The sequence below is a fragment of the Simochromis diagramma genome, unplaced genomic scaffold (genome assembly GCF_900408965.1).
Source record: "Simochromis diagramma unplaced genomic scaffold, fSimDia1.1 OVJJ01000618.1, whole genome shotgun sequence".
In the NCBI taxonomy this organism is placed as follows: Eukaryota; Metazoa; Chordata; class Actinopteri; order Cichliformes; family Cichlidae; genus Simochromis; species Simochromis diagramma.
Window position 1 is genome coordinate 1,742,980 of NW_024387423.1, and position 26,718 is coordinate 1,769,697.

Consider the following 26,718-nt stretch of genomic DNA (forward strand, 5'->3'; position numbering starts at 1 on the left):
TTAGACTGTGGGAATGATTTATCAGCATAAATACACACACAGTATATTAATGTTATTATGTGGATAGATGAGCACTGATGGTCCATGTTGCACTATATTAAATTGAGTATATTAAATTGAATTGTTATAATTTAGACTGTATGAAACTACTTTTATCAGACACACAAAATAATTACAAATTCTATTTTCAATTAGACAACTGTACAAAATCAACCTGCTGTAAAACTCAAACATTATAACTCTTATAATAACATAATAATACTGCATTCTATTGTACATGTTTTCTATTATAATTCTAGACACGTGGATAACAAAGAGATCCAGAAACTGATGCGTGCAAGAGCTTCCATGTGACAAGCTTTTATTATTTACCTTATCCGCAGGCTGCATCTTTTCCGGTGTGCCAGGAGTATCCGACAGAGAGGGAATTGCCTTTGGAGGGCTGGAGCAAGCATAGGTCATCACAGACAGCCTACTAGCGGTGAGAAAGATGTCAAAGGGGATAAAGCTTAGGTTCTTGGTAATGGTGGACTTGTGGGAGGGTCTGGCAATGCAGTGGTGACTGGCCCCGCTTTGTTGCTCTATTTGCACAATACGGATGCGAGCGCTGTCGCTGCCGAAGCCGCTGTCCTGTCCAGTCCCACTGTGCCGCGATGAAGAGTCAGCGCCCGCTACGGGGTCTCGACCACCTCGCGTCTGCTCATGCCGACGCAGCTGTATATAAAAACATTGAAGGGAAAGCCATGTTGACACAGATGCATATGTTCTTGGCAAAAAAAAAAAGTGCAAAGGTTATTAGCATTAGCAGGACGAGAATAGGAGGGAAAAAGAAAGGAAAAAAAGCTTTTGTGTTTTGTGTTTCTGACCAGAGCACAACAAGGTTTGCAGAAAATTAAGGCGATTAAAAGATTAGTAAAACAGCAGTGCACCATCACTGATACACTTCCTAAAAAACTGTTGAAAAAGACCAAAATGCTATTTTTCAAAAGTGTAAAATCCATCACTAGAATGAATGCAAACCAACTGAACTGGATAAGCAGAGGAGGATGGATGGATTAATGGATGTACTAGTACCTCCACCCTTGTAAGGGCGGACCTGTTGTTCACTGACATGCAAAGAAAGAAAACCATAAAAGTCTAGGTAATGTAACTTAGCTTTATCATGTTTGCTTTTTGTAAATTGATAACAGCTATCAGCAGCTAACGTAAGCAGTATGGCTACTAACCTGTGCAAGCCATGAAATTATAAAGTAAAGAGTGTAAATACACAATAATAATTACCACTTTATGATAAAAAATTATGGTTTAAAAAAGAGAAGTCTGTTTGCAATAAAAGACATGACCTTATCTCAAACCAAAGCAAGCTGGTGTGTTAGCATCACCATGGAGATAAAGGAAGCAAATGAAACTGGAGAACATTTGCTGTTTTGTTTTTTTTAATCTGTAAATCAGTTTCTTGTGTCGGTCCTGGCTTTATGAGAGAACACAAATCAAATAACTCATTTGATTGAATCCATGGACAAATTGACCAAAGAAGGGAAGCATCGTACAGCCACAGAAACATTAAAGGCATGCTCGGGGACTTTTTACTGTGGTCTAAAAATCATTTTGCACTTCTTACAATATTGGAAATGTCTACAAAAAAAGAGCCTCACCCCAGAAAATCAAAATGTTTTGTGTAGTTACTGTGGTATTGTGTATGAAGCAGCTGAGATTTTATGCTTGGCTCCAGCTAACGGATGTCGGGAGGGTTCCAGCCGTTGTGGCAATAAAAAGCTTGCAGTGACAGATGATATAAATCAACGCGAGCACTGTTGCTGGATTTCAAGTGACAATGAAAACAGGCATCTTTATTCTGCTACCAAAGAATGCCATCTTCCAAGGCTACAAAGAAGCTGCCATTAGCTCCCATGGGATAGATATGAGACAAATAACTAAAACTAAATGCTACCAACCAAATCACTTACTGGACATGTTTCCAGAACTGACATATATAGCTGGAATATCCAAATGATTTGACTTTTTGAAAAAATTCCCAAATGTGTGGAAACATTTCTAGATGCTAAGAAAAACTGTTTGGATCACAACACACAGAAGCACTTTGTTAAAGTGGAGCAGAGGCTGACGTAAGAAAAAAGGAAAAAATGAAAGAATGCAAACAGGTCTCATGTAAGCATATAAGGTGGGTCTGGTGTGTTTGACCACTACTTCACATCAAAAAAAATCCCTCCTCTTATACTCTACAGGTTTGTTAGACGCAGCATGAGTAGTCAGTTACTCACCAGTTCCAACACCACAGTTACACCATGACTGAGGCCTATCCCCAGTGTTTCCCATCCATGTAAACAGGAACAACGTCAGTTTCGATTAGCTACTGCTGTCTTTTGAAACATGATGAATTGTAAAACACAGGAGACAGACCCAAGGTGTGTCCCATTCTCTCCCACCCTCATCTGCTCCAGTCTGCACATGGTTGCTATTACAGCATGTACTCTCAGCTGCCCCCTCTCTTTCTCTGCATCACTCCCTTCCACACACTCCAATGAGAATTTTAAATGTATATTATTGCTGTGGCGGAGATAGTGTTTCAAGACCTCCAGGCAAACACTAAACCCACTGGCAGCACATTAGACAGAATACTTGACTTATTAGATATTTCCTATTCTAAACAGTGTCATCAAAGGCTAAGAACAAGAGCCATATAAAACGCAGCAGCATGCCTGCCTGTTCTGTTCAACTGGGCTCATGTGTGGGGCTTCCATAGGATTGGCCTAGCCAGATCCCCTTCCTTTCTCTGCCATAATGAGGACAGGATGTGTGCATTTCTTTTCTGTAGAAATGTCAGACTTTCCAAGCAATGAGGAGGAGAGAGAAGGCAGAAAGGGCCTGGACTTGTCTCCATGTGTGTTAAGTTAAGCGAGTGAAACTTGCATTGAGGTAAGGAGGTATTTGAAAAGGTATTCAGCAAAGGCAAAACATCCCCTCCGAGGAGCACCCGACACTGGAAGGGACAAATAAGCTGCATAGCAGCTGGGAAAGAGAGCGAGCCAGCAGAACCTGCCAGACGCTCTTTATGCTTTTCTCCCTTCCCAAACGTAGGCTGTACACATGCATTTACAATTACAGCAAATACCCCATCTTCTCTTTAACCACCACTACTAGCAGAGTGCCCCCTAAGCAAATTTTTGGTCTATATTTAGATGTGCTTACAAGTGGAATAAGGGATGATGGGGAACACAATCAGAGCCACGCAGGAAGAGAGACAATGAAAAAACGTGCCAAAAGCACAGTGTTCATAAGTTCGTGCATTCAATCAGTGTATTCACAAGCATGTACGCATAAACACACATGAAGTCAGTGGCTATTCAATCACTTTAACTTGCTGCTTCTTCTTCTTGCAGCTTAGTTAGATCCCTATTGTACCTACTAACTGGAAAAAAACAGCATGTATACAAAGAAAACATATACCTCTATATGCATTAACTTTATACCAATTTATTCAATTATTGAGGGCAATAAATTTAAAATACAAACATTGACTGTAACTACAGGACCAGTCCCAGCTGGAATCCCCTTTTCCAGCTATTACTTTCTATTATATTATATAATGGTTTCACTGGAAACGCTCTTTCCAGATCCCAATGCAATCTTCCTCTGGACTTAGGTGATCGTGATCATGAACGTGCAACTACGCACACATACACATCCCTCCACACCCGAACCCCCACCAGCCAATCGTGAGGTCATCCCATCAGAGTCTCCAGGCAGAGCATTCTGGAAAATGAAGGATAATCCCCAAAGTGTGAAACCATGAGTCTCCTGAGTGCCAATCATATCACAGTGCATCTGTGTGACTCCTGACCCCATTTCTATCAGTGTAACTCAGAACAGCTTGCTAAAGAAAGGCTAAGACTCGGAAGCAAGTGTCACATCATCCAAATGCCACCCGTTCACAGTGCTGGCTGGCTAGTCAAATATGACAGCATACTTTTTACATTTGAATATCACATATGCAGTTGATGCTTTCCAGATGAATGAAAAGAAAGTTGCCATTTGGGATCAGGGATCAGAGAACATGAAAATCTGGATTTTTAAGATGGTAGGGAAGTCCATGGTAGTCGACAGGAAAGAATAAAATAAATACGATCCAAGTAACAAAGGTGACTATTATTCCTTTCAAGACGGCCCATTTAATAGCCACATATCCAAACTGTAGTCCGACTACATTCAGGTTCTTATAATACAAGGATTCCCAAAAGTTCCCAGACTGAAATGGTGCAACAGGATAAAAACCCACAAAAATAGCACTAAATGAGACTAAAATTCCTTTATCCCCAAGCAATACACTGGCCACGTTTGAAGCAGACTGGATGAATGGTTGATGAGATATGTGTAGAGCACACAGAGAGGCATACAGAGATTTCTTGATTTATTAGTGAAATGCTTCAGCTTGAATTCCTCCAGTGAATGACAGGCTGTTGCAGTAGCCATAGCAGCCAGGTGAGGTCAGCTTAGGGAACTGAGCCACTTTTCATGCATTTTTAGTAGAAAAATGGTTTATCACATTTTTCCCATGTTCTCTTGTAACTCCAGTAGAATTCCCATTGAAAAACACGGGAAGTCATTACTAAATCTTTCTGACAGCACTATTCAGTTCAGCTACTTGCTTGCAAAATGCCTACATTGAAATTAACTTCTGTATCTTGACTACATCAAAGTTTATATGTTAAGCCCCTGCTGTGCTACCCACTTTTGTTTACCAGAAGCATAAAGCTGATAGCAGGCCTCTGTGTTATTGTGCCAATGAAGGAAAACTTCAATGCAGCAATACCTCATCTTAATCAAAATAACAATAATACTTTACCACATGCCATTAGAAACCACAACTCACTTGCTTATTTTCTTGAGGAAAACAGAGGAGGGAAGACATTTATAATATGAAGTCACTGCTTTGTACGCCATAATGCAGAGCAAGAAAGGGCATCAAAGGCAGTCATTTAGCACACTAAACTTTGTTTCAATAACAAAGGCAACCTGCTATGCACTTTAACTGAACCACAACAAAGAGGTAAAGGAAGGTCGTGACCCCAGAGCTCGCAAATGGATGCCGAGTGCTTCGGCGTGACTGTCGACTGTACTTTAAACAGTGTACTCCAAAGCTCAGGGCGCCAAGTGGGGCCATTTTAACAAGCTCCCTCCACCCAGTAATGCTGGTGGGTGGGTTTACTCCGCCAGGGTTTAGCAACATGTTTCTCAAAGGAACACGAGAGACAATATCCGAACCATTTTGTTTTTTCCTTCCACGCTTCAGGTCCCCAGATATCTCTCCTTACTCCATTTCTCCATCTATTGGTGTGGACCAAAGGAATAACAATGTGGGAATATTTTGCTTACCATGTCAGAGAATCTCTCGCTCCTTTGATGCCACGTGACTCACGGGGGGAAAGCAAACACTGCGGTGACAGTAATAATTTATGCATGTTGACATTCCTAAAGCACTGGGTCAGTTGGAACACTTTTCATCCGGAAAGACCGACTGGGGCAGAAGCGAGGAGATGGCTGGTCTAAACAGAGGAGCATGAGAGAGGGGCTTGTGAAACACCTAACTGAAAAAACAAAGGAAAGATGAACCGACAAGAACATGAATACAGAGATGATGTTCTTTGGTTTCCAGCTGCCCTATAGTTTGGAAAAGCTCTGGCCCAGAAACAAAGATGCGAAATGATAAAGGCGGGAGAATGGAAAGAACAACTGTAAAGAGAGCGAGTTAATGTAGTCCATCTGGGGAACTACAGTTTGCTTCTCAACAAAGACCTGGCTCTGGAAGATGTGGCGACCAAAGCCTCTGTTTTATAATTGAACTTCAAAAACGTTTTTCTCTCATGCCTGCTCACGACATTAGCTTGCTTACAAATATTTTGCTACAAATAGAATGCAGATTGCCATTGCTTAGTACATCAGAGCAGCATCCAGAGCGCTGACATTACGCAGGCTACAGTAGTGTGCTCAACACGTTGAGTTTAAGCCCGAGGCCTTCCCAGTGTGACTCCAGGCCCTTGGAGAAGCTCGCCAAACCCACCATGCCCCGCTCCAAATCTCTGGCAATCAAGAATGATTTAAAAAGTTTGACAGACACCACCCTTAAAGCTCAACAGGAGATGTATTGCTTCAGTCATCCCCGTCAGATCCACCATCTAAACCCAAATCCTCACAATTATGTCGCACCAATCAAATCTACTGCTTAGGTTAGGGGTGACTGTGAGGACGTGCAGGAATTACCCCATATCGCAACAATAGCACAAGCTCTTTATATAATCAGGATGCAATGCAGTTGCCTAACTCGCCGAAGGAAGCGTTCAAAAGACGGCACAAGACAATTTCTAGATTAACACCACAAGTGTGTTAGTGAAAACAAACAAAGGAGGGAAAGCGGCCGACCGTCATGATGCAAGTATTCAGAAATGATACACAGACTCTCTCTGCTCATCCGACATAATCTCTTGGCTGCAATCAGACACTGCTGAACAGACTTTATCACCAAATGCTTCCATCATTAATAATGAACATGATACAAGATAAACTAAATAAGCAGAGTTACAAAAGTGAAATTTTAAAGCTAAATGGAGGACTTGGCAGCTCGAACACCGCTGATAAATGTCGTCTGATGGCCTTTATGCACTTAATATGAAAACATACCGACTCCCGTCCGATATACCTAAACAACTGCACCCAGGCTCGTAACATTTTACAGGGTACCTGTTTACAATAACTTGAAGGCCAGATGAGGGGGGAAAAACCATGATGAGAAGTCACAGTGAGACAGAAGCACCCTGGGGTCTGTCTTTTCTCTGAGCCGCTATGATCCTAGCCCCCACAGCAGCAGAATATTCATCAGACGTACTTTTCTTCTGTTTTTCCACAGGGATGGAGCAGAGCACAACTGGCTCTCGTTAGCCCTCACCATCCCTGTTTATTTTTGAGATCTGTGTGGGAGCAATTTTCTAATCTAAAATACAGGCTCCAGTATATACCAAAAGTCCCTGAGTGAGGTGAGATTAACGGTGGTCAAAGTTGTTTCTGAAAGTGGGCATAAAAGTCCCTTTCGCTGAGCTACTGTGAGACATCTCGGAGCTTGACTTTAGATGTTAGACCAGTGGTGTCTCTGTGAAGACACTGGCAGCGATTATGCGTTCTTGACACATCTCATCGCTCGTTACATTTTCACTGGCAAAGCAAAGTGTGACACGCACCGTCGCTCATGGTCTCACAATAAAGAATAAAGCAGCAAAGTACCTTAAGATTTCTCATCCGAGGTTTTGGCCATACATCATTAGCTTTGGCGCTATGTTTTCAACAAACAAACAACAAAAGAAACCTCAAACTGCATTGTCTTCAGCATGACCTTGGCGGTTCAAGAAAGCAAATGTCTAAGAGACTTCAAAAAGCTGCAGAAATGCCTTTCATTAAGTCGTGGAGTGTTCTTCTGAAACTTGTGCTGCCTGCCAGCCATCTCTGTATTCTCTGCTTTAGTTACAAGTTTGTGAGCAGAGAGTAACAGCAGGGGAAACAACAGAGTCCTGAGGTGATGTGAGGCTGTTTGGAGCAGGACAGGGTGGGAGGTGTAGGAGGCAGATGCTCACCAGGTGGTCTTATACAAGATTGGGAGCGATGCTGCTGTGATCAGCTCACGCTCCAGGAAGCCCGCACATACACGCTCACAATTTCGAAAAGAGACAGAGTAAGAGCGCACCGCTTCATAAGTGAGGAGACACACACAAATATGCACTTAAGACTGCACTGAAAACTCAAAAGTGGCATGAAGACAAAAACAATCCTGGCTCTCTGTCTATTTACAGCAGGAGGATTGAAGTAATCTTCCTGTAATTTGTGCCTGGATTAGCTACGAGGGTCGAGTGAGACAAAAGCTCTCGGGTTCTGCATGTTAGGCTCTCAAAGGAGAATTATGTAAGACCCCCTATCCCCTGACTTGGCTGACCAAGAAGGACCCTGATAATGGAAACATACTATAGAGGACAAGGCTAAACTAACAAAATAAATGATCTGCAGACAGAAAAATGAACATGAACGTAGCTCAAAGGCTCATTTTAGGAGAACAAACAATTTCACATGTTCAAAGTAATGATAAACTGACTGCATGGATGGCTGGGGGGATTCAGAAGCAGCTTACATGGAAGGAAACACCTGTGTGAAGGGGGCATCTGGTGATTCATTTTTCGACATGTACACTGGAGCTCATCCAAGAAGACAAACTGAAGCAGGTGAAGTACAAAATCAAGCCGACGTCCTGATTATTTAAACCATCTGAGCTACGTTTTTCAGTTGTGTCTCCGGTGACTACATGGAACTTACCCGTGCATATCTGTCATTACCTTGACTTCATGTGGGTTTTACACGCTGCTATCAGGTTTCAGTTCCAGTCGCAAACTTAAACATATTCAGTTCACAAATGTACTGATAGATAACAGTTCATGTATACATGGAATAATGCTCGGTTCCTCCATCACTAACATTAAGAACACATGTGGCACAATAACTCACGCCATAATGCAGTACACATTACAACTACTCTCGTCGCTGAATGACCTCTTGTGAATCTTTCAATTAACTGAATTAAGGATGTCGCGTTTTGTTTTAGCAGAACTCAATGCTACTGCAGACCATAACGCAAAAAGACAAGAAAGAAAAAGGAGAATAACAAAGACACTACACACTCACACTTTTATTGCAATGTTCGAGTTACTTAATCTTCCCCATCACCTGTTTTTCTAGGTGGAATCTTGCTTTTACAGGTGGATGGAAGAAAAAATACCCCCACAACTATTTCCTCTTTTCACTTCACTGGACAAAAATTCTGTTTTTACACTGAACAAAATCTACCATAGTGTCTGCTAGCTGGACTGCACATTGCTTTTACTAGTCCCCTGGGTTTATGACCCTGTTTCCCTTGCAGGCAGAGAGAGAGGGCACTCCTGCTCACCTGAGTTGTCACTCGATCTCTGGGTTCACGGCGGGGGCCTCCTGCCTTTCCTCAAAGGCACCATTTGTTTCCCTGCTCTAACAGAATTCCGAGCTTTGTGATTTTATCTGGAGTTTTCACGCCAATTTTGCCAAAACCGATTGAGGAGAGAGCAAATTCAGCTGCTACTGATCTCAAATAGATTGAGTTTCCAAGGGGCCAATTTAAGAATGTGCCACGGTTATGCTCTGAGAAGAAGGTTGGTTGGAGTGCAGAGGCTGAACAGGGAAGGTGAGCTGTTATGACTGGCTGTCAATTAGCAGTTGATTCACACAGAAGGGTCAGTTAGACACAGGGAAAAAAAGAAAAAGATATGGTTTCATAACAAAAGAAGGGCAGCGAGATGAACATTGGCTATGAAAATATGTATGTTTAAGATAAGCTGAGACGACACTTACTTTACAGATCTAAGGCAGCCAAAATGGAAAAGGAGACAGCTGCACAAGGAGCTTTATTTATTATTCCTCTCAGCAGCAACCGGGCGAATGAAAATAGTGCTAAGCAGGATGGGAAAAGGTCAGGGTGAAAGGAATCTGGCCCTCAGAGAGGGTTAATAGCCAGGTTGACTGGTTAAGAGCTGACCTCTCAGGAACATCAGCTCCCAGCTTTACAGACAAATTCTTTGGACGGAGACAGGAATCAAAGCAAACACCACATTCAGACGCTGTACTCATCTTTGAACATTTCTTCCTTACTCTCTTCCTTCTTCTCTCATTTGGCAAACCTCTCTCAAGCTGTCTCCACTGTCTGCTCTGTTACTTTTCCATGCTTTAGATTTTTACCCTCATTTCATGTCTCCTTATTTCTGTTGGCCAGCAGAGCACTGAAAAGATCCTCTGACACCTTACTGTCCTGGAAAGATCAGAGGTCAAGAAAGATACTCGAGTTCTCAAAGCTCAACAGCTACAAGACAATATGAAACACTCATCACAAAGAGGAGTGGCTTGGGAAACGGTTTACTTTAAACATATACAGACGAGGATTCGGCCGCAGGTCGCTCGCTGAGCCAAGCTTGTCAACAGCACCGTGGCTAAGATAAGCTGTCCTACGTGCTTTTGACATCCAGCTAACACTCCTACGTGAAAGAGAGCTATATACAGGCCATCAGGCTTCCACGCTCCCACAGTAACATTTAGCAGTATTTGGTAAGAGTGAGTTACTTTTATTTGGTTATTATACTTAACATTATGCAAAATTCTCAAGATATTTGAAAGGATGACCTGTCACAGAACTGTATTCTGTTTGCTCATGTAATCCCAGACTAATGGGAGCTCTGAGGAGGCCCCATCACGAAACAGTATGGCACATCAGTATACATGACACTATGACATTTTATTTTAAACCATAAAACACACTAAACTCGGTTTTTTTATAAGGGACAGTTTTTAAATCTAGTAAGTGTAGTTGAGTGTGGCTGTGTGGACAATTATTTCAGGGAAAAAAAGCCACTATGCCTCCTTAAGGGTAGACATTTAAGACTAAACAGATGTAACAGCACAGTATTATTGTCTCCAGAGGAGGAACCCTGCCCAATAGCAGCCATTTAGTCCAGTAACTAGCTAGCTATGGAAGAGCCAACACTCTTCCAGCAAGCAGACGTGCCAGTTCCACGATGGAGAAAAGATTGAATGGGATAGACAGTGTGGGAAAGAAAGTTGGACAAGGTAAACAGAGAGAAGGCAATAATGGGTGACTGGGAACTTGATGTATTTTCTAGGATTTATAATTCAGACAGTCCAACCTGATAACATCTTGTAAACCTGTATACAACCCTTTACATGTTTGTGTGTGCACTGGCATCAGTGGGGATGTATGTGTGTTTGTTTGTGTGTGTGTGTGTGTACATGAGTGTTGGAGGAAGTCTAAATCCCCGTTTCCCATGCGTGTAATCATCCCAGGATGAGGTGGAAGATGAAGCCGACCGGGACTTCCCCTGCACCAGAGGGTATTTTCCTCTAACACTGTGGTACGAGCACATGGCTGACCCGGGTTGCCTCTGTATGTGCTTTTTTTACTATGTGTGTCTGTGTGTGTGTGAAAGAGAGTGATAAAAATAAAAAAGCATTATTATCACTGCTAAAATAATATGTTTGCTTATTACTGTAGCAAGCGTATAAAAGGCACACAGTAAAATCAGAAAATGATACAGAATAACTGAAAGACTGTCAGGAACAAACTTGCACACTTTCACACACTGTCATCTAAATCTCTTACTCTGTCTTCTAGAGAACAAATAACGTCATAGCAGAGCTGACACACAGAATGCACACACACACACACACACACACACACACACACACACACACACACACACAGGTCAGCTGTTCAGTCATAAAGAACCATTAAGAGTCCTGGCTCCCAAATAAAAGCAGAATACAGTTACCATGTTGAGAATGTGGAAACAATGTGTATGACAGAGTGTGTGTGTGTGTGCGTGCATGGTATGGGTCTGCATTTCTGTGTTGCTTGGTGACACAGCTGATGACATAGCAGTGAGATAAGTACCACAAACTGCTCCATCATCTATTCATAACTCCCTGGCTGAGGGTCCTCCTGCTGCTTAAACTGAACTCAGCCTCACTTTATCATCATTAACATCGAGCACAAAAAATGACGGATCATAATGCTGCAATAAACATCCCTACGATGAAGTGATTCAAGGAGCAACACATCTGCTTATCTAGTGCTTAGAAATCAGCTGTTCGGTCATAAAGAAGCACATGTTTTGCATCTCAATCATTTTAAGTGGAAACTGGTAACTGTCGATAAAGCACAATAAGAGGGTATGAAAGAGATTATGAGAAAATAAAAATCTAACATCTGTATGTATGCATGGAAAAGCCATAACAATGTGTATGTGTGGACAGACTCCTCTGAACACAGCACAGTGTCTAGAAATGACTGAAATCACACACAGCACTTGAACGCGCTGCCTGAACGAGTGTCTTGCCTCACCACTGCCAGGGAACCCAAAAGCCCCTACAAAACAAATTCATTAACCAAGACAATAAAACACAGCTGTGAGGGGCAATGGAACCGTTTGAAATGAGTGCCTGGGATTGTGGAGAATCTGTTCAAGACAAACAGCATGCTAAGAAAAAAGAAAAAAAATCAGAGGAAAGGATTTGGAAATAAGAGAGAGTGAGTAAAGAGCAGTGTTTAATTTAAACTCTAGCTGGGGACAGTGCTGACTGTGAGAACGGAGATGGTTTGTTGGAGCACAACAAAAACAACTCCCCTGTACCAGATGCTTGAGTTCTGGGACCTGGTTTTAATTGAATCTTTTGAACAGGTTGTATAAAATAAGAACAAACAAAAAATGCCAAATTCTATAAATATCATTACTGAAGCTGGGATTGAATTAAAAAAAGACATTCCAAATCCAGTTTCTAATACTGTGGAAATTACAAATGGAAAGACATCTGAACTTTATTACATGAAACCTGAAGATTGTTGACTCTACCTGTTCTTAACCCACACTCTGAACACTGTCAGGGTATGTACTTCTGATATTCTATGATGACAGTGGGTGAAATGTGTTAGCAGGGGGTGGGAGTGGGGCCTAAATGCCTTAGTTCAAAACACCACTAGAGGGCTCTGCAGCTTGTGAAATGGGTTTTTGTAGATCCGTACACACCAGACCTGATCATGTCTAAGTCATACTAACCTCCCTGTTGAAGGGCCAAGCAGCCGGACAGACTCAGCTGCCAAAAGACTTACGACACCGAGATAGATGGAGGTACAAATAGTTTTACAGAATGTCCAAAAAAGTCAAAGCCAGACCACATTTATTCAGTATAACCTCCGAGCTCTGCAGCTGCACAGAGGTGAAGACACACTGACTGAGCTCACTGTTAATGATACTGTTATGCTGTGTAATGTCACTGCTATAAAACAGTAAGGCACACTGTATCATGCATATGACATAAATAAGGTAAAAGCAGAAAAGTCATAATAGCCTCCCCTGGTTAATAACTGTGACCAAAAGAATTTAAAAATGCATGTATGGAAATACATGAAAAAAACATGAAAGCTGAACCATCACAAGTACATCTAACTTCTCAAAAAGCAGTGATTGATATTACATCATTCTGGACCTTGTGGGTAATTTCTACTTCACCTAATCCCGATGAAAAAAAGAGAAGTAATAAAAACAGTCGGATGCATATTTTTGCACAAAAAATTGACAGCTCCTAAACTTGTATAAACTAGGAAAAAGCCTGGGGGTAAAAACATAAACACAGCGGCTACTGTCACAGTGTCCTTAACATTATTTGGAATCTCATCTCCTCCAGCTGGAGAAGCTCAACAAGAAAACCAAATTCACAGAGGAATGTTTCGGGTGCATGTCAGGACTGCACTGTGAGCCAAGGTGTTGCAAAGCTGAGCAAAACTGATGCTACATCATACATTAAGTTGCATTACATTTCATTGTTTTTAGAGATTAATGGAAAAAATAAACCGTGATCAATCCAATTTAAATCACCCTTCTTGAAGGGTGAACCCTAACAATTTTTTTTTTTTTTGGGGGGGGGGGTGGATAACATATTGCAGTTTTCAAACAGTTGCCAATAGTCCTCCCAGAATAGCTGCTTAAATTTCTCATCCTGCCTTGAACCTGGATGAACCCTCTGTAGCCGTTAGCTGCCCCTCAACAGAATCAAGCCATGAATCATTACAAGTCAAGGGTGAGGGCTCAGAGATCACCCAAATCAAGACCAGATGCACAGCAGGCACCTCCCATGGTCTTACCGTGCAAGTAACAAATGAAGAACAAAAAAAAGAAATAAGGAAACTTCACACTGCGCCTTTCTCTTAACCATTTCTACACGGTTGTATTAGTCCAAGTTGTCCTAATCCATTTTAGATTGTACAGTGTTTACATGATTACAAAGTTTAACTTGTTACTTTGCCTGAGAAAGCCTACTTCAGGTTACAGAGGCCTTTATCTGCGTCATCTGACGCAGTCATTGCACTTAAGCACACATCGTCCCATAAAGAATGTTAAGAGGAGATAACAGTAAAATCACTATCAACTCACTTCACTTCATCCCATTACCCCCGTTCTTCTTTCCCCTGTCCCCTTCCCTCATCTACAACTCCCATCCTCACCACAGCTGGTAAATATTTTTATATTGTGTTCCATTAGAAAGCTTCATTAAGCGGTCAGACGGGGCAAATGGCGCCTGGGAGCTCCCTGTCCTGTAAACAATAGGAAGGGCCCTGAAAGCTGCAGCTGAGCAGAGCGCAGTAAACTAAGCCCACATTAGAGAACAGCCTTGCTCTGAGTGAGTAAATATTTAAATGTGTTGGATTCACCCAAAATAGTCACGGCTAATAGTTAAGAGCACAGTATTGGGAAATAATAATGATAGATTTTTGAGCAAACAAGCATTGCGCTGCTCAATGATTAGTAATTGGCTTCATGTGAACTTGTGGCAGACTAGTGGGTAAAAATTAATAAGCCATAAGTATCAACAAAGTGATCTTTTGGCAGATGTACAGTATCCAGCTAATGTCAGCACAGCACATATCTACAGGAAAAGTTCCTGAAATAAAAAGAGTTGTTAGTCACACATGACTTCAGGTTTGTTACACCGAAGAAACAAAGCTTTAGTATTACAGAAACCATAGTTAAACTACTCAAATAACCTTACTCCAGCTAAAATGTCCATACTATGTATGTATGTAGCTTTGTTTGTCAGTATGTAAGTGCCCATATGGACCAAGACGTTTGTGTTGTGCATGAATGTGTGAGTCAAAATTCCACCTGATGTCACTGTGACCTGTGTTGCATATGTTTATGTGAGCACTAGTTGGTGTGATTTCACCCACAGTCTACAGGACCAAAGGAGCCAGGCCAGGATCAGGAGCCCAACCAAGTGCATGCTCATTCTTTAATATTCATGGGTATGAGGGATCACTGCAAATCTGTCCTCCAGTGCTGACATGTGCTGTCCTCAGACATCTCGGGGAGAGGATTCAGTGCAAACCACCTGAATCCACTCACTAGATTTGACTCCTCTAAGTTAAATTGAAACCAAAATGGAGGAGATCCAGAATCGCAAGCAGTGTGAGATTATGCTCACAGACACAGGACTTTCAGGTAGACAGAAGCACTGAGAACTGTGTATTGCTGCACAGGCTGACTGTTTAAACATCTTTAAGTTTAAACAGGGGGTGGTTTTGATTTTGTATGTAGTGCTGGAACGTCACTATAATGTACCTCAAAGCCTTTCTCTGGAGCGTCCATCCCCACCATGTTGTCGCTGAGAAGCTGATGAAGGAGGTGGACCTGAGCAATACTGAGGTAGAAATCCAGACTGCTAGTCACATTAACCTCCAGAGAGTGGCCACACACCACCACCTCCTAGAGAAAAAAGGGAGTTAAAAAAAAAAGGGGGGGACAAAATGAACAGAAGAAGTAGGAGGAGAGAACAGGAAATGCATTGAAAACATCTTTTGTAACTTGTATACGCTTCTATTTACTTTCCATCTCCTCACTATCTTTGTATCTTTACTTAAGTCTGTCTCTTCTTCCGCTCTTCCCTCTGTGCTCTCTGGGGTCCCACCCACAGCCAGCAGTTCAAAACTCAGGCTGGAGGTTACATCTAAAAGGATATTACTCACCAACACTGTGGACTGAACCACACACACGCACACATGGCAGACCTAGCGCAATAACCCACAAAGGGTATTGCCACTGTTTTTTAATTTTATTTTGTCAATTCTGAGCTTTAAATTAAAGTCACTACTGTCTTTTTTCTCATTTAGATTTATAGTAACATAAGAAGTGCATTAACATTATAAATATTAGTAGTTCTGTTAGCGGTCAAAGTGACTGGTCGAACATGTTAAGGTTACAATAACAGTTACAGAATAGCCTGGCGAGGAACAAATGTAAACCACATACTGCTATAATACATTCAATACATTAATGATTCATTAGCAATAGCTTTTACATTTGTGTGGGAACCATGCATAAATCTGCTAACAGTAGTTAGCGGTTAGACAAAATGAATATGATTTTTATTATAGAAATTGTTCTACACGACTTAGTTCAAAGTTGTGTTTTGTTGTTCCTGGCTCTGAGTTTCCATATCTGAGGGAGTTACACAAATCACATTGAGAGAGAGAGAGTGTGTGTGTGTGTGTGTGTGTGTGTCTAAGCACAAACTATGGATTAACTGTTATGCATTGTCAAGGGGCACGTTAGCGTGGTCGGATGAGGCATCAAAGAGGCAGGAAGTCTCAGAGAGCGGTGCCAGAAAACATCAGCTGTATAAGCAGAAAGGTTTGAACTCTCGGGGTCAAAAACCTCCCATTACATGGTGGACGGCCGATTCCTAATGAGTAAGTTACTGTACGTTAGGAGGAAAATGTAAATACTTTTGACATCTCACATAATCAATGTCTATTTTCATATGAGCAACGGATTGTGAGAGTAATGGCTGCAGTCGTAGTTGTAACAGGTCGCGGTCAAAGGGCACAAGAAGAATCTTTGTCTATTCTCAGACTTAAACTTTGACGTTTCGATATAATTTTCCCTAGTTCCGGGGGATTTTAACTTTTCTACAGTGCAGAGACATTTTCATTCAGAAAATCTGAATACTCTCTACAGAAATAATTCATGCGCAGTATTTCATGTAGCGCTGAGTGGATGCTCACCTCTGTCTGTCCACTGTCAGGGGACAGGTTCTTGCTGAAGATGATAGCTGGAGCAGCAGTGACCCGGACAGAGAAGTCAGTCAGGATCGGCGTGAGGATGGCCCGGCGCTCCTGGTGTCTCCGGATGCTGTACAGAGACCAGACACCTCATCAACTACTATTTTGCTACTGTTGTTCTCAACCATGAAAAATGTATTCAAGCTTTTGTATACCTTACAGAAACCTAAAGGACTTTTTATCTTCACTAAAACTCCCCTCCTTTTGTTTACTAATATCTTTTCATGGTTAGTACTTAAAAAATCTTTGCGAGACTGTCCCATCTGCCTGGGGATGGCACGTCAACACCACACAGTTGAAACCACAAAAAGTCTTCACAACAGAGTTTTATTGTCGTGCTGACAGGCAAACATGCATTTCAAGGCTGTTCTAGGTTTTAAGATTCAAAGCATTAGAGGAAAAGCTGAACTTGACAACAGAGACTTCAAAATTGATCTTCCCCTCGTAGAAACGATCTGTAAGGTTTTTGCCATCACTGAGATTTTTTACATTTCTTCTTTTACGCATTTTAGTTGCAAGCTTGAACAGAGACTGAGTGAGACAAGTCTCATTTGGGAACAGCTCTTAATTGTATACACACGAACGAGCTGAAACCTTCTCATATCAACTCTCCATTTCACTAATGTTCATTCCCACAATCAAGTCATATTTGTGGGAACATTTGTTAGCAGTAAAACAAATATACAAGTGGGCTTTATAAGGTGGTGTTAATTGCCACATCTGCTGCTATTAAAACAATCAAGCAGTACAGCTTCCAATATTTATAGTTGGCTGGGATTATAAAAGGCCCAGTTTCTAGGTGGCCTTGAGTACAGTTCTTAACCAGAAACAATATCATATTCACTTCTGCTACACAAATGTGCATTACCAGTGCCCTTAAGGGATTATTTTCTGACACATTTCTTTGAGTGGGGAGTTCGAGGGAGGACTAATTCAGAGGTGAAATGATCTGTGAGGCCAATTGGTGTTGGCTAATCTCCCTTCAGACGGGGATTGAAACAATGAGTGTCTCGTTGCAGGGGACAGGTGCTATCATTCACCAGCAAGGCTAGGAGCCCCGAAGCTCAGTTTACCAGTATTATGGAAGTCTCTGAGTGGGCTGGAGAATCCTGTGGTTCTGTGTATGTGCGCGTGCCTTTCAATGGGGTCATTACAAAAACAAAATATGGAAAGATTGACTTTTGTTTCATTCAGTGGGACGCAGAATAATCAGTAAATTGGAATATCAGTGGCATGAACAAAAGGGAAGCCTGCACTGGGCGACTGATAGGAGGGGCGATGGGAAGAGTTCGCAGCTCTGTGACACAAGGTCTTTCCTAGCCAGCAACTAAAAACTGTGATGAGGACAGATCCTGTCAGTGGATCCACAGTGCTGGAATTTCCTCACAAAACCTCAGGAAGCAAACTGAGGCCGCTGCAGATCAGCCGCTACTGGAATTAAATCCAAAAAGCAGCAGAATCAACATACCGTTAGTCTAAGGCTGGGGGGAGAGAGAGGGTATCAATGTAAAGAAAAAGGAAAAGGTGTGAACTTTAGAAGTGGTGTGTGTCAAAACTTGTTACAACCAAGGTGGTGTATTTCTGTTAATGATTGCAGCAGACAAGTAAAGCTGTGAACTTGGCTCCCCTCTCCTCAGTGTCCTGGAATTTTCTCACACATTCAGCTATGACTTGGTAGTGTTGGTAGCTGAGGCTGAGGCGCAGCACACTGCAGTGCACCAAAGCCCTGCCGAGCTTCTAGTGCTGTTGCTGCTACAGCGAGGGGAGTCACATTGCTTTAAGGTTAAATGGCAGAGCTGGGACGAGACCCCAACACCACTACTGGCTTTGACCTTATCAGTATGACCATAGAGACACACCTGCCTATAAATGTATACCTTAATTGTGTAAACGATATCTTACGGAGTTAAATGGAAAAAGAGGAAACATCAGAAAAGAAATATACGCTAAAGAAGAATGACAATCCAGTGATAAAGAGCTAGGAGCTTCTGATTATAAACAGGAGTCAAACTTTAGTGACCTTTACTCCATAAAAGTGGGTGTCAATCCTCTTGAGTGCAAAAAGAACTGTTACATATTAGGTCATACAATCATCAAGTTTGAAACAGAAATCCAGACCCACTCTAGTATGTCTTACGACAGCTAAATCTATGCTAAAGATTTTTAGCATCTTCTGGAGCCCAAAGTGAGAGCCCAGAATGTCACCTCATTGCCCTTTCAGACAATGTGGACTTGGCACTAGGCCCATTGCAGAGAAACATATTGAGTGAAAGAAAGAAAGAATGTGACTGGATTAAAGATCAGAAGCCCCTTGCTCTTGTGAGCGTCTCTGACACAGTAGTAAGAATGTAAGACAAATATAGGCCCAAGTCCACTACCTAAAAGAGCTATTTTACAGCTGACCTGGCCAGGATTGGAGGATTAGAGACAAGCGAATAAAAACTGGTGCACAGACAACAGAAAAACATCCAGGTGGAGTTTAGAGATAACATCCCATGCATATACTCCATTGTCTTCTTGGAAAGGGAACACAACGGTTTAAGAATTTTTATCTTTTCACAATCCAACAAGAAACAGAGGAAGTTCTTACTATAATACAAAGAATCTCTGTGTGTTTGTTTCTGTGTCCATGATCTCTTTATAGAGTTGAGCCGGCAAACAGATACACAGATATACAGTGGGGCAAAAAAGTATTTAGTCAGCTACCGATTGTGCAAGTTCCCCCACCTAAAATGATGACAGAGGTCAGTAATTTGCACCAGAGGTACACTTCAACTGTGAGAGACAGAATGTGAAAAAAAATCCATGAATCCACATGGTAGGATTTGTAAAGAATTTATTCGTAAATCAGGGTGGAAAATAAGTATTTGGTCAATAACAAAAATACAACTCAATACTTTGTAACATAACCTTTGTTGGCAATAACAGAGGTCAAACGTCTACTATAGGTCTTTACCAGGTTTGCACACACAGTAGCTGGTATTTTGGCCCATTCCTCCATGCAGATCTTCTCGAGAGCAGTGATGTTTTGGGGCTGTCGCCGAGCAACACGGACTTTCAACTCCCGCCACAGATTTTCTATGGGGTTGAGGTCTGGAGACTGGCTAGGCCACTCCAGGACTTTCAAATGCTTCTTACGGAGCCACTCCTTTGTTGCCCGGGCGGTGTGTTTTGGATCATTGTCATGTTGGAAGACCCAGCCTCGTTTCATCTTCAAAGTTCTCACTGATGGAAGGAGGTTTTGGCTCAAAATCTCACGATACATGGCCCCATTCATTCTGTCCTTAACACGGATCAGTCGTCCTGTCCCCTTGGCAGAAAAACAGCCCCATAGCATGATGTTTCCACCCCCATGCTTCACAGTAGGTATGGTGTTCTTGGGATGCAACTCAGTATTCTTCTTCCTCCAAACACAACGAGTTGAGTTTATACCAAAAAGTTCTACTTTGGTTTCATCTGACCACATGACATTCTCCCAATCCTCTGCTGTATCATCCATGTGCTCTCTGGCAAACTTCAGACGGGCCTGGACATGCACTGGCTTCAGCAGCGGAACACGTCTGGCACTGCGGGATTTGATTCCCTGCCGTTGTAGTGTGTTACTGATGGTGACCTTTGTTACTTTGGTCCCAGCTCTCTGCAGGTCATTCACCAGGTCCCCCCGTGTGGTTCTGGGATCTTTGCTCACCGTTCTCATGATCATTTTGACCCCACGGGATGAGATCTTGCGTGGAGCCCCAGATTGAGGGAGATTATCAGTGTATGTCTTCCATTTTCTGATGATTGCTCCCACAGTTGATTTTTTCACACCAAGCTGCTTGCCTATTGTAGATTCACTCTTCCCAGTCTGGTGCAGGTCTACAATACTTTTCCTGGTGTCCTTCGAAAGCTCTTTGGTCTTGGCCATGGCGGAGTTTGGAGTCTGACTGTTTGAGGCTGTGGACAGGTGTCTTTTATACAGATGATGAGTTCAAACAGGTGCCATTCATATTTTTCACATAATTTCACATTAACATTTCACTTATATCCACCAAAGTTAAATAATGCATAATATATTATGATAAATCACATTACTTAGTTGTCACCCAGCAAAAGGCTAAAATGACCCATTTTTAAGATATAAACAACATTTACCCCATTATTTTTACTTTGCCATTGTGATTTAGTATATCTGTTTCCCAACAGCACAAACAGGCCAAACAACACTGTAGCATGGGGGTGTAGAAGTAGTAATAATATACTGAAAAGCACAAACCAAAGGAATAGGGCTTTGCGATATGACCAAAATCTCATATCCCGATATAAGAATTCTATCGTCCTGATAACGACATAAATCACAAAAATGTAACATTTTCTGTAAATTCTGTGAATCTCGGGCAGCTCGTCTTGCGGGAAGTGTTTCCAGCTGCGCGTCATGTAGCTGGAATCGAGTGTTTTAACAGATGCATGAAACTATACATTTCTAGACATAAGTTGTAACGGCCGCAGTTTTCTTTGTGAGTATTTATTACACGGCGTGCTGCGGGGAAAAGACTGTTCTAACGTTTGAGTCTAAGGTTTATTTTTTAGCACCTGGCGGCTCTTTTTTACTTCTCATCCGTAAATAATCTGCTCTTTCACGTGATTCAGTTTATTTTGAAAAGTCTCAACAGGATCTTGAGCTTTATTGTGAAAGGTTTATGTGGAACATAAACAAGCGAACACGCGATGCTGTTGTTGTTAACCACAACGCATAAAAACAGTTGCTTGTCCGTCTGTAGTGTGGTTATATTAAATATATGAGAAATAGAGAACTTTAAGAAATTAATATAGCCACTACAGTGACCATCAAAACGATGAAAAAATATTGCCGTAAACAGTTTATTTTGCGACACCACGAAACAAACGATAGCGTAAAATGAAACGATAGACGTTTTTATATCGTCATCCGATATATATCGTTATATCGAACAGCCCTACAAAGGAAGCACATAAAATCAAGCAGTGCTTGCTTTTATGAGAAAGTGCAGCAAGATGCCTTTCAGGAAGAAACTGGAAGAACAGAGCTCCCATGAAATAAGTCTGGCTGTCACAATAAAAAGGTCTTATTGGAGGTCTGAGAGCTGAGGGCTGAGCATCACTATCATGTTTTCCAAGACAGTATGATTGTCTTGGAAAAGTCTTCTTCCAAGACAATCATACTGTCTCTGTGTGTAAGAAATACAATAAAGGAAAAAAAAAATTCCTAATGAGTATGTATGACTGTTTGCTTGTGTCTGCATTGGAGAGTGTGCCCATCTATGTGTGAAAGGTGTGAGTATCTCAGCCAGCAAGTCCCAATGACCTGAGACCACTCGGTCTCAATCAGGCCCGTGTTGATTTTGCACTGCATTCTTCCATGAGGCTTATTTTTAGTTGACAGGGAACAAATCTGGAACCTTTGCCTATGATTTTGTGATTTTTGGTCCTGTTCCCTCTCAAAACATGAGCAGAAAAAAGGATGTGGGGCCAAACAGGCTGTTAGACTCATGCTTGTTTTAGCTCCCGAGTCTAAGAAAAAAGTGACAGGACTTGTAATTATGAGCGTGCATGGAGAGGCTGCATGATAGGGAGCTAACTCAATAACTACACGGTGCAGTGACATCAAGACGAATGATATAAATTACAAGACTTTCTTAGCAGATTAAACACATACACCCACACATGCACCTACCTGACTGGGGTGGAAATATGAAATTTAAAACCAGTAAGATTCAAACCAGAAACCAGAAATGAAAATAGTAAAAAAACAAAGATCAGAAACACTAGTAAAACATTATTTTTTTTAAAAGCCACACATTTGTAGGCAACTTCATCAGACTTGACCTATGCATATATATTCTTCCCATGTTTACCAACCATCTATAATTTTGTCATCATGGTTGTTCATGCAGTAGAGGTCAAGCCCTTGATGGGTAACTACTTATTGATAGTTTTATACTATCAATAAAACATCGATTAATTTCCTCCTAGTGGGATTACAAAGGGATATAGGAGTGATCACCTCTGGATCAAAAATGTGAGAAGTGTGATCAGTCAATTAAAAAAAGTAATTGGTACAGAGACATCTACCTGTGATACACATACAAGACAGAATTAAATTCGCCACAGCAACTCATGAAACATCCAAGTGGCTCCTGACCTGCTAGCCATGTTCCACTCCAGCGCAGGGTTCTGGGAGCTCCTCTCACTCTCTGCTGATGTAGCTCCTTTGATTCCCTCCTTTTCTGGTTTAAGCTGTTCCCACTGAGCAGTCCCAATGTTGATAGACTGAAGATCGATCTGGTATTGACGATCCTCCACCTCTGAGCCCGGGTCACGAAGGATGCCAAGGTTCAATGCACGACTGAATGAAAAAAAGTTTGAGTCAGTATTCATATTAGGGCTACTTTGAGATTTGGATGTTCAGTAAGTCATCATGTAAGAAGGAAAGAGTAAGACACATTAAATGCAATTAAGTTTAATTTCACTTGTGCAATATACTTTGCATTAGATTCAACAAGCAGGTGCCGATGCCAAATAGACTAAATGCAAAAAATATGACTTTAGTTATTATTATAGAGGTTCGGTTGTGTCAGGCTGTACTTTATATGCTTGGTCATGATAAAGTACGTGAGCCTAGGGGTATACCAGGTAGTCTGTTGTAGTGAACCAGTAAAGATGTTCTGGCTCTAGGCCCTAACCACTACTGACTGCTTCTTTCTGCTTTTTCAGTGGTTTAGTAGCACATTTTTCTTACGGGATGATTTATGACTAAATGTAAGCCCAAGGAATTGTGCAGCCAGACCTCAGATAAAAAAAAACCCTCTGCAGGCCTCAGGTGAAATCATTTGCCTTTTATAAAGTTTTGATTTTTGCCAGCTTATCGCTGGCAGTAAACATTGTTTAAACCCTGGCTGGACAGCACGGTAGTCTGGAGAGTGGCTCTTACTGCCTTTGGCCTGCTGTTTCCGTCTCCAGAAACACAGGCTTGTACAGTGTACACCAACTGTAATGTGGTAGAGGAGATGTAGAGATATGTCAGGAGTGGGCAGCGCTGTGTTTGTAGTCAAACTGCTACAGTCAAGTGAGCAAAGACTGTCCCGTCAGTGCCAAGAAAAAGTGATGTCATCTATTTTGCCTTTGAGAGACAAGATCCTGACGAATTCATGAGGCAAAAGGAATAATCAAAATTCAACATCTGTATATGACATCAGGGCTTTTGGTTCATTATGATATGTTTATTTGTGCTGGTGAATTCAAATGAGAGCTTAAATGGTATAAATAAGAGCTTAAAATGGCTACAGATGTAGCAGCAGCATGAGTAGTTTTATTTGTTTCGGCAACGTCAATGGCAATTTTCATATAGCGTTTCCCCTGCTTAGCGGCTCTGGAAAGGTCTCTACCAGAGCGTGATGTTATGACAATAAGCACCAAGTACAAAAACAATGGCAATGGGAGATCAGAGGTGTATAACTGGATTTACTTGGATTTGTTGACATACAAACAAGTGAAACAGATCCTTAATCAACATTTGGAACCACATTTATCAACAAAGTATAATATAAATCAAACCAAGGGCTCTGTAACATTTGGGTGGGATGTGTCAGTCTAGATTCATTAGGGTTTTTGTAACAGTACCTCCATCACCCTCCCCGTGCCTAAACTGTATTTTTCACATTAAAGAAAACCACAGTTACCTCATATGCTTTCCAAATTATCTCCTAACGTTAGCTTATTTAGGAGACTCTTACTCATAATCAACATAACATGAGCGTCTGCAGCCAAGCCTCTACATCGCCGAGCTGCAGGGTCATCTTCAGTGACATAAATAAATATGATAAACATTTGTCTTGGTCATGCAGCCAGTGGAAACCGGTGTGATTTAATATCAAAAGACATATTTCAGCAAATCGCAGGAAACGAGAGAGCTTCATTTCTGACAAATGAGGAGGGGAGGAATTTTGGAAGTTCCCCTTGGGGTGCAATAATAATTGAAGCCAGATTTTCTTGTTGTACATGTGGGGGGAAAACACTGGTGGTTTGACATATTTGATTGGTAATGTGAAGACCACACTGCTTGGCCAAGAGGAGTCGGGGAATGCTTTGGGAAAGCAAGACATTCACTCTGCCCACAGTATAACGGACCGACTGAAAGCGTGCAGAGAGAGGCAGGTGGAACACACCCTTCTGCTCTGTCTCACATCCCATTATCAGACATCTGCTTGCCACTACCACACAGAAAATCTAGAGGAAAATGAAAATAACAAGTCATAAATGACATGCTTTCACAGATGAGGAGGGCAGGGAAGAGAGAGGGAGGAAGGCATGGAGGGGAGGGGCATTTTTCTCAAGCACAAGTACTTAGTTTTGCCCTTGTTCCTCGGCCAACCTTATTTTAATTGCAGGAAAAGACCACAGAAACATTATTTTTTACGACAAAATTCTGCTATTTATAAAAATGGATCAAAAGCTCTGCAATAAGCATGTTCTGTTTCACAGCGTTCATGGCTATTATTTTAAAAAACATCTCTCCCTCTTCTGACACTATTTAAACCCAATTTGAGTCCAAAAAGCCACTGGGCCGATTTTGCATCAGAGCTGAAATATGAAGGCCCCGGTCCAACTTTATTATGGCCCAAAATCAAACCCTCCACCCAATGCAAGCCCTTCAGTGGGAAACAGCAGACAAAATAGCAAAGCCATGGCAGTGTTTAGTATCCAAAATGCAGGACTTGGAATAAGATGTTCACTGATACTTCATCACTGAGAAGAAGAAGAAAACGATGTTCCAAATGCCTTTTACAGGAGATACTCGGATAAATTAATAAAAATGGGCGATTAAGTGCATTTTCTGTTCCTCTGTTTAGCATTCTTTGGGTCTATGCATGTGCTGGGCGGAACATCGGTCATGATTTGTGTTAAGTGGACGTGTGGGAGGACAGAGTGCTTAACGTGAAGCAGATTTGGCAATGGGATTCATGAGATAATTTTACGGGCAAATATATAAAAACGGTTATTATGCACGTTATGTAACGTATATACTGATAAACTACGAGTGACTTTGATGTAAGCTTGCACGAGACGAGAAAGTGGGTTGTAAGAAAAAAAGTAAAATACATAAATATAGTGCTATAGGGATGAAGAATCGTTAAGCTAGGCAAAGGGGTGAATAAGTAAAAAGATTGCTGAAAAAGAGCAAAAGTAGAATTACCATAGTGAGGGCTTGAAGGCCAGCTGTGGTTCAAGGTTGTAAAACAAACCACAGTGGGATCTGGTTCAGGCTCATGGCCCAATGCTAAGAATGTGGGAGCTGTGGGCTGCGCTGAAGCCGCTTGCCCAGGATCCTTTGGGGCAGGGTGCATCGTGGCCCATGGCTTTGAACGGTCTCTCACCTTCCTCTCTCAACCCCTAGCTACAGATTCCCAATTCCCATCCCTGGCCCAGAGCCAGAGGGACCAGGAAGCACCGGGGTAATACCAAGCGTCACTGGCTTCTGGATCTCGTCACTCTGAAACCCGCAATCTGAACCCTCAACCCCAGACCTGTGTTTCACTCCATTTCCCCAACAATCACATGCAATACATGTCTACTTCCATGCTCAACAGAGGCAGGTTTATATGTAAATAGGAATATGGGTGTGTGTGCTGAGAGAGATGGGGCCCTGCTTCTGCTCTCCTGATAAAACATACATACTGAGTAGAAATTTCATTGAGATCTCAAGCTTAATTCGGCAAAGTCAAGCTAAATTAGGCTTGTAAACAGATGTTCACAAGTTTTCCAAGTACTAGGTTTTGAGCAGTATATTTAAAGTGAAGGAACACATGCTACACATGAAATAGAAACACTGCATGCTTCGGTGTGTTTTTTCACTTGGGCTTAACCACTCTTCCAAACGCTAAAGTAACATCCAAGAGGCAAACTGTTTTTCTGACACCAGCACGAATACTATCACTCAT

General features: G+C 41.8%; 1 protein-coding gene across 4 annotated transcripts in view; it reads right to left on the reverse strand.

Moving 5' to 3' along the window:
• LOC120722020 (vacuolar protein sorting-associated protein 13B-like) overlaps nucleotides 1-26,718 on the reverse strand; it is a 296,860-nt gene that overhangs the window by 84,750 nt on the left and 185,392 nt on the right. For all 4 annotated transcript variants that reach the window (XM_040012723.1, XM_040012725.1, XM_040012724.1 and 1 more), the window contains 4 exons: nucleotides 22,923-23,126; nucleotides 16,706-16,832; nucleotides 15,264-15,407; nucleotides 373-714 (listed from right to left, as the gene is read on the reverse strand). In XM_040012723.1, the coding sequence (XP_039868657.1) occupies nucleotides 373-714; nucleotides 15,264-15,407; nucleotides 16,706-16,832; nucleotides 22,923-23,126 (817 nt within the window). The remainder of the gene's footprint in view (nucleotides 1-372; nucleotides 715-15,263; nucleotides 15,408-16,705; nucleotides 16,833-22,922; nucleotides 23,127-26,718) is intronic.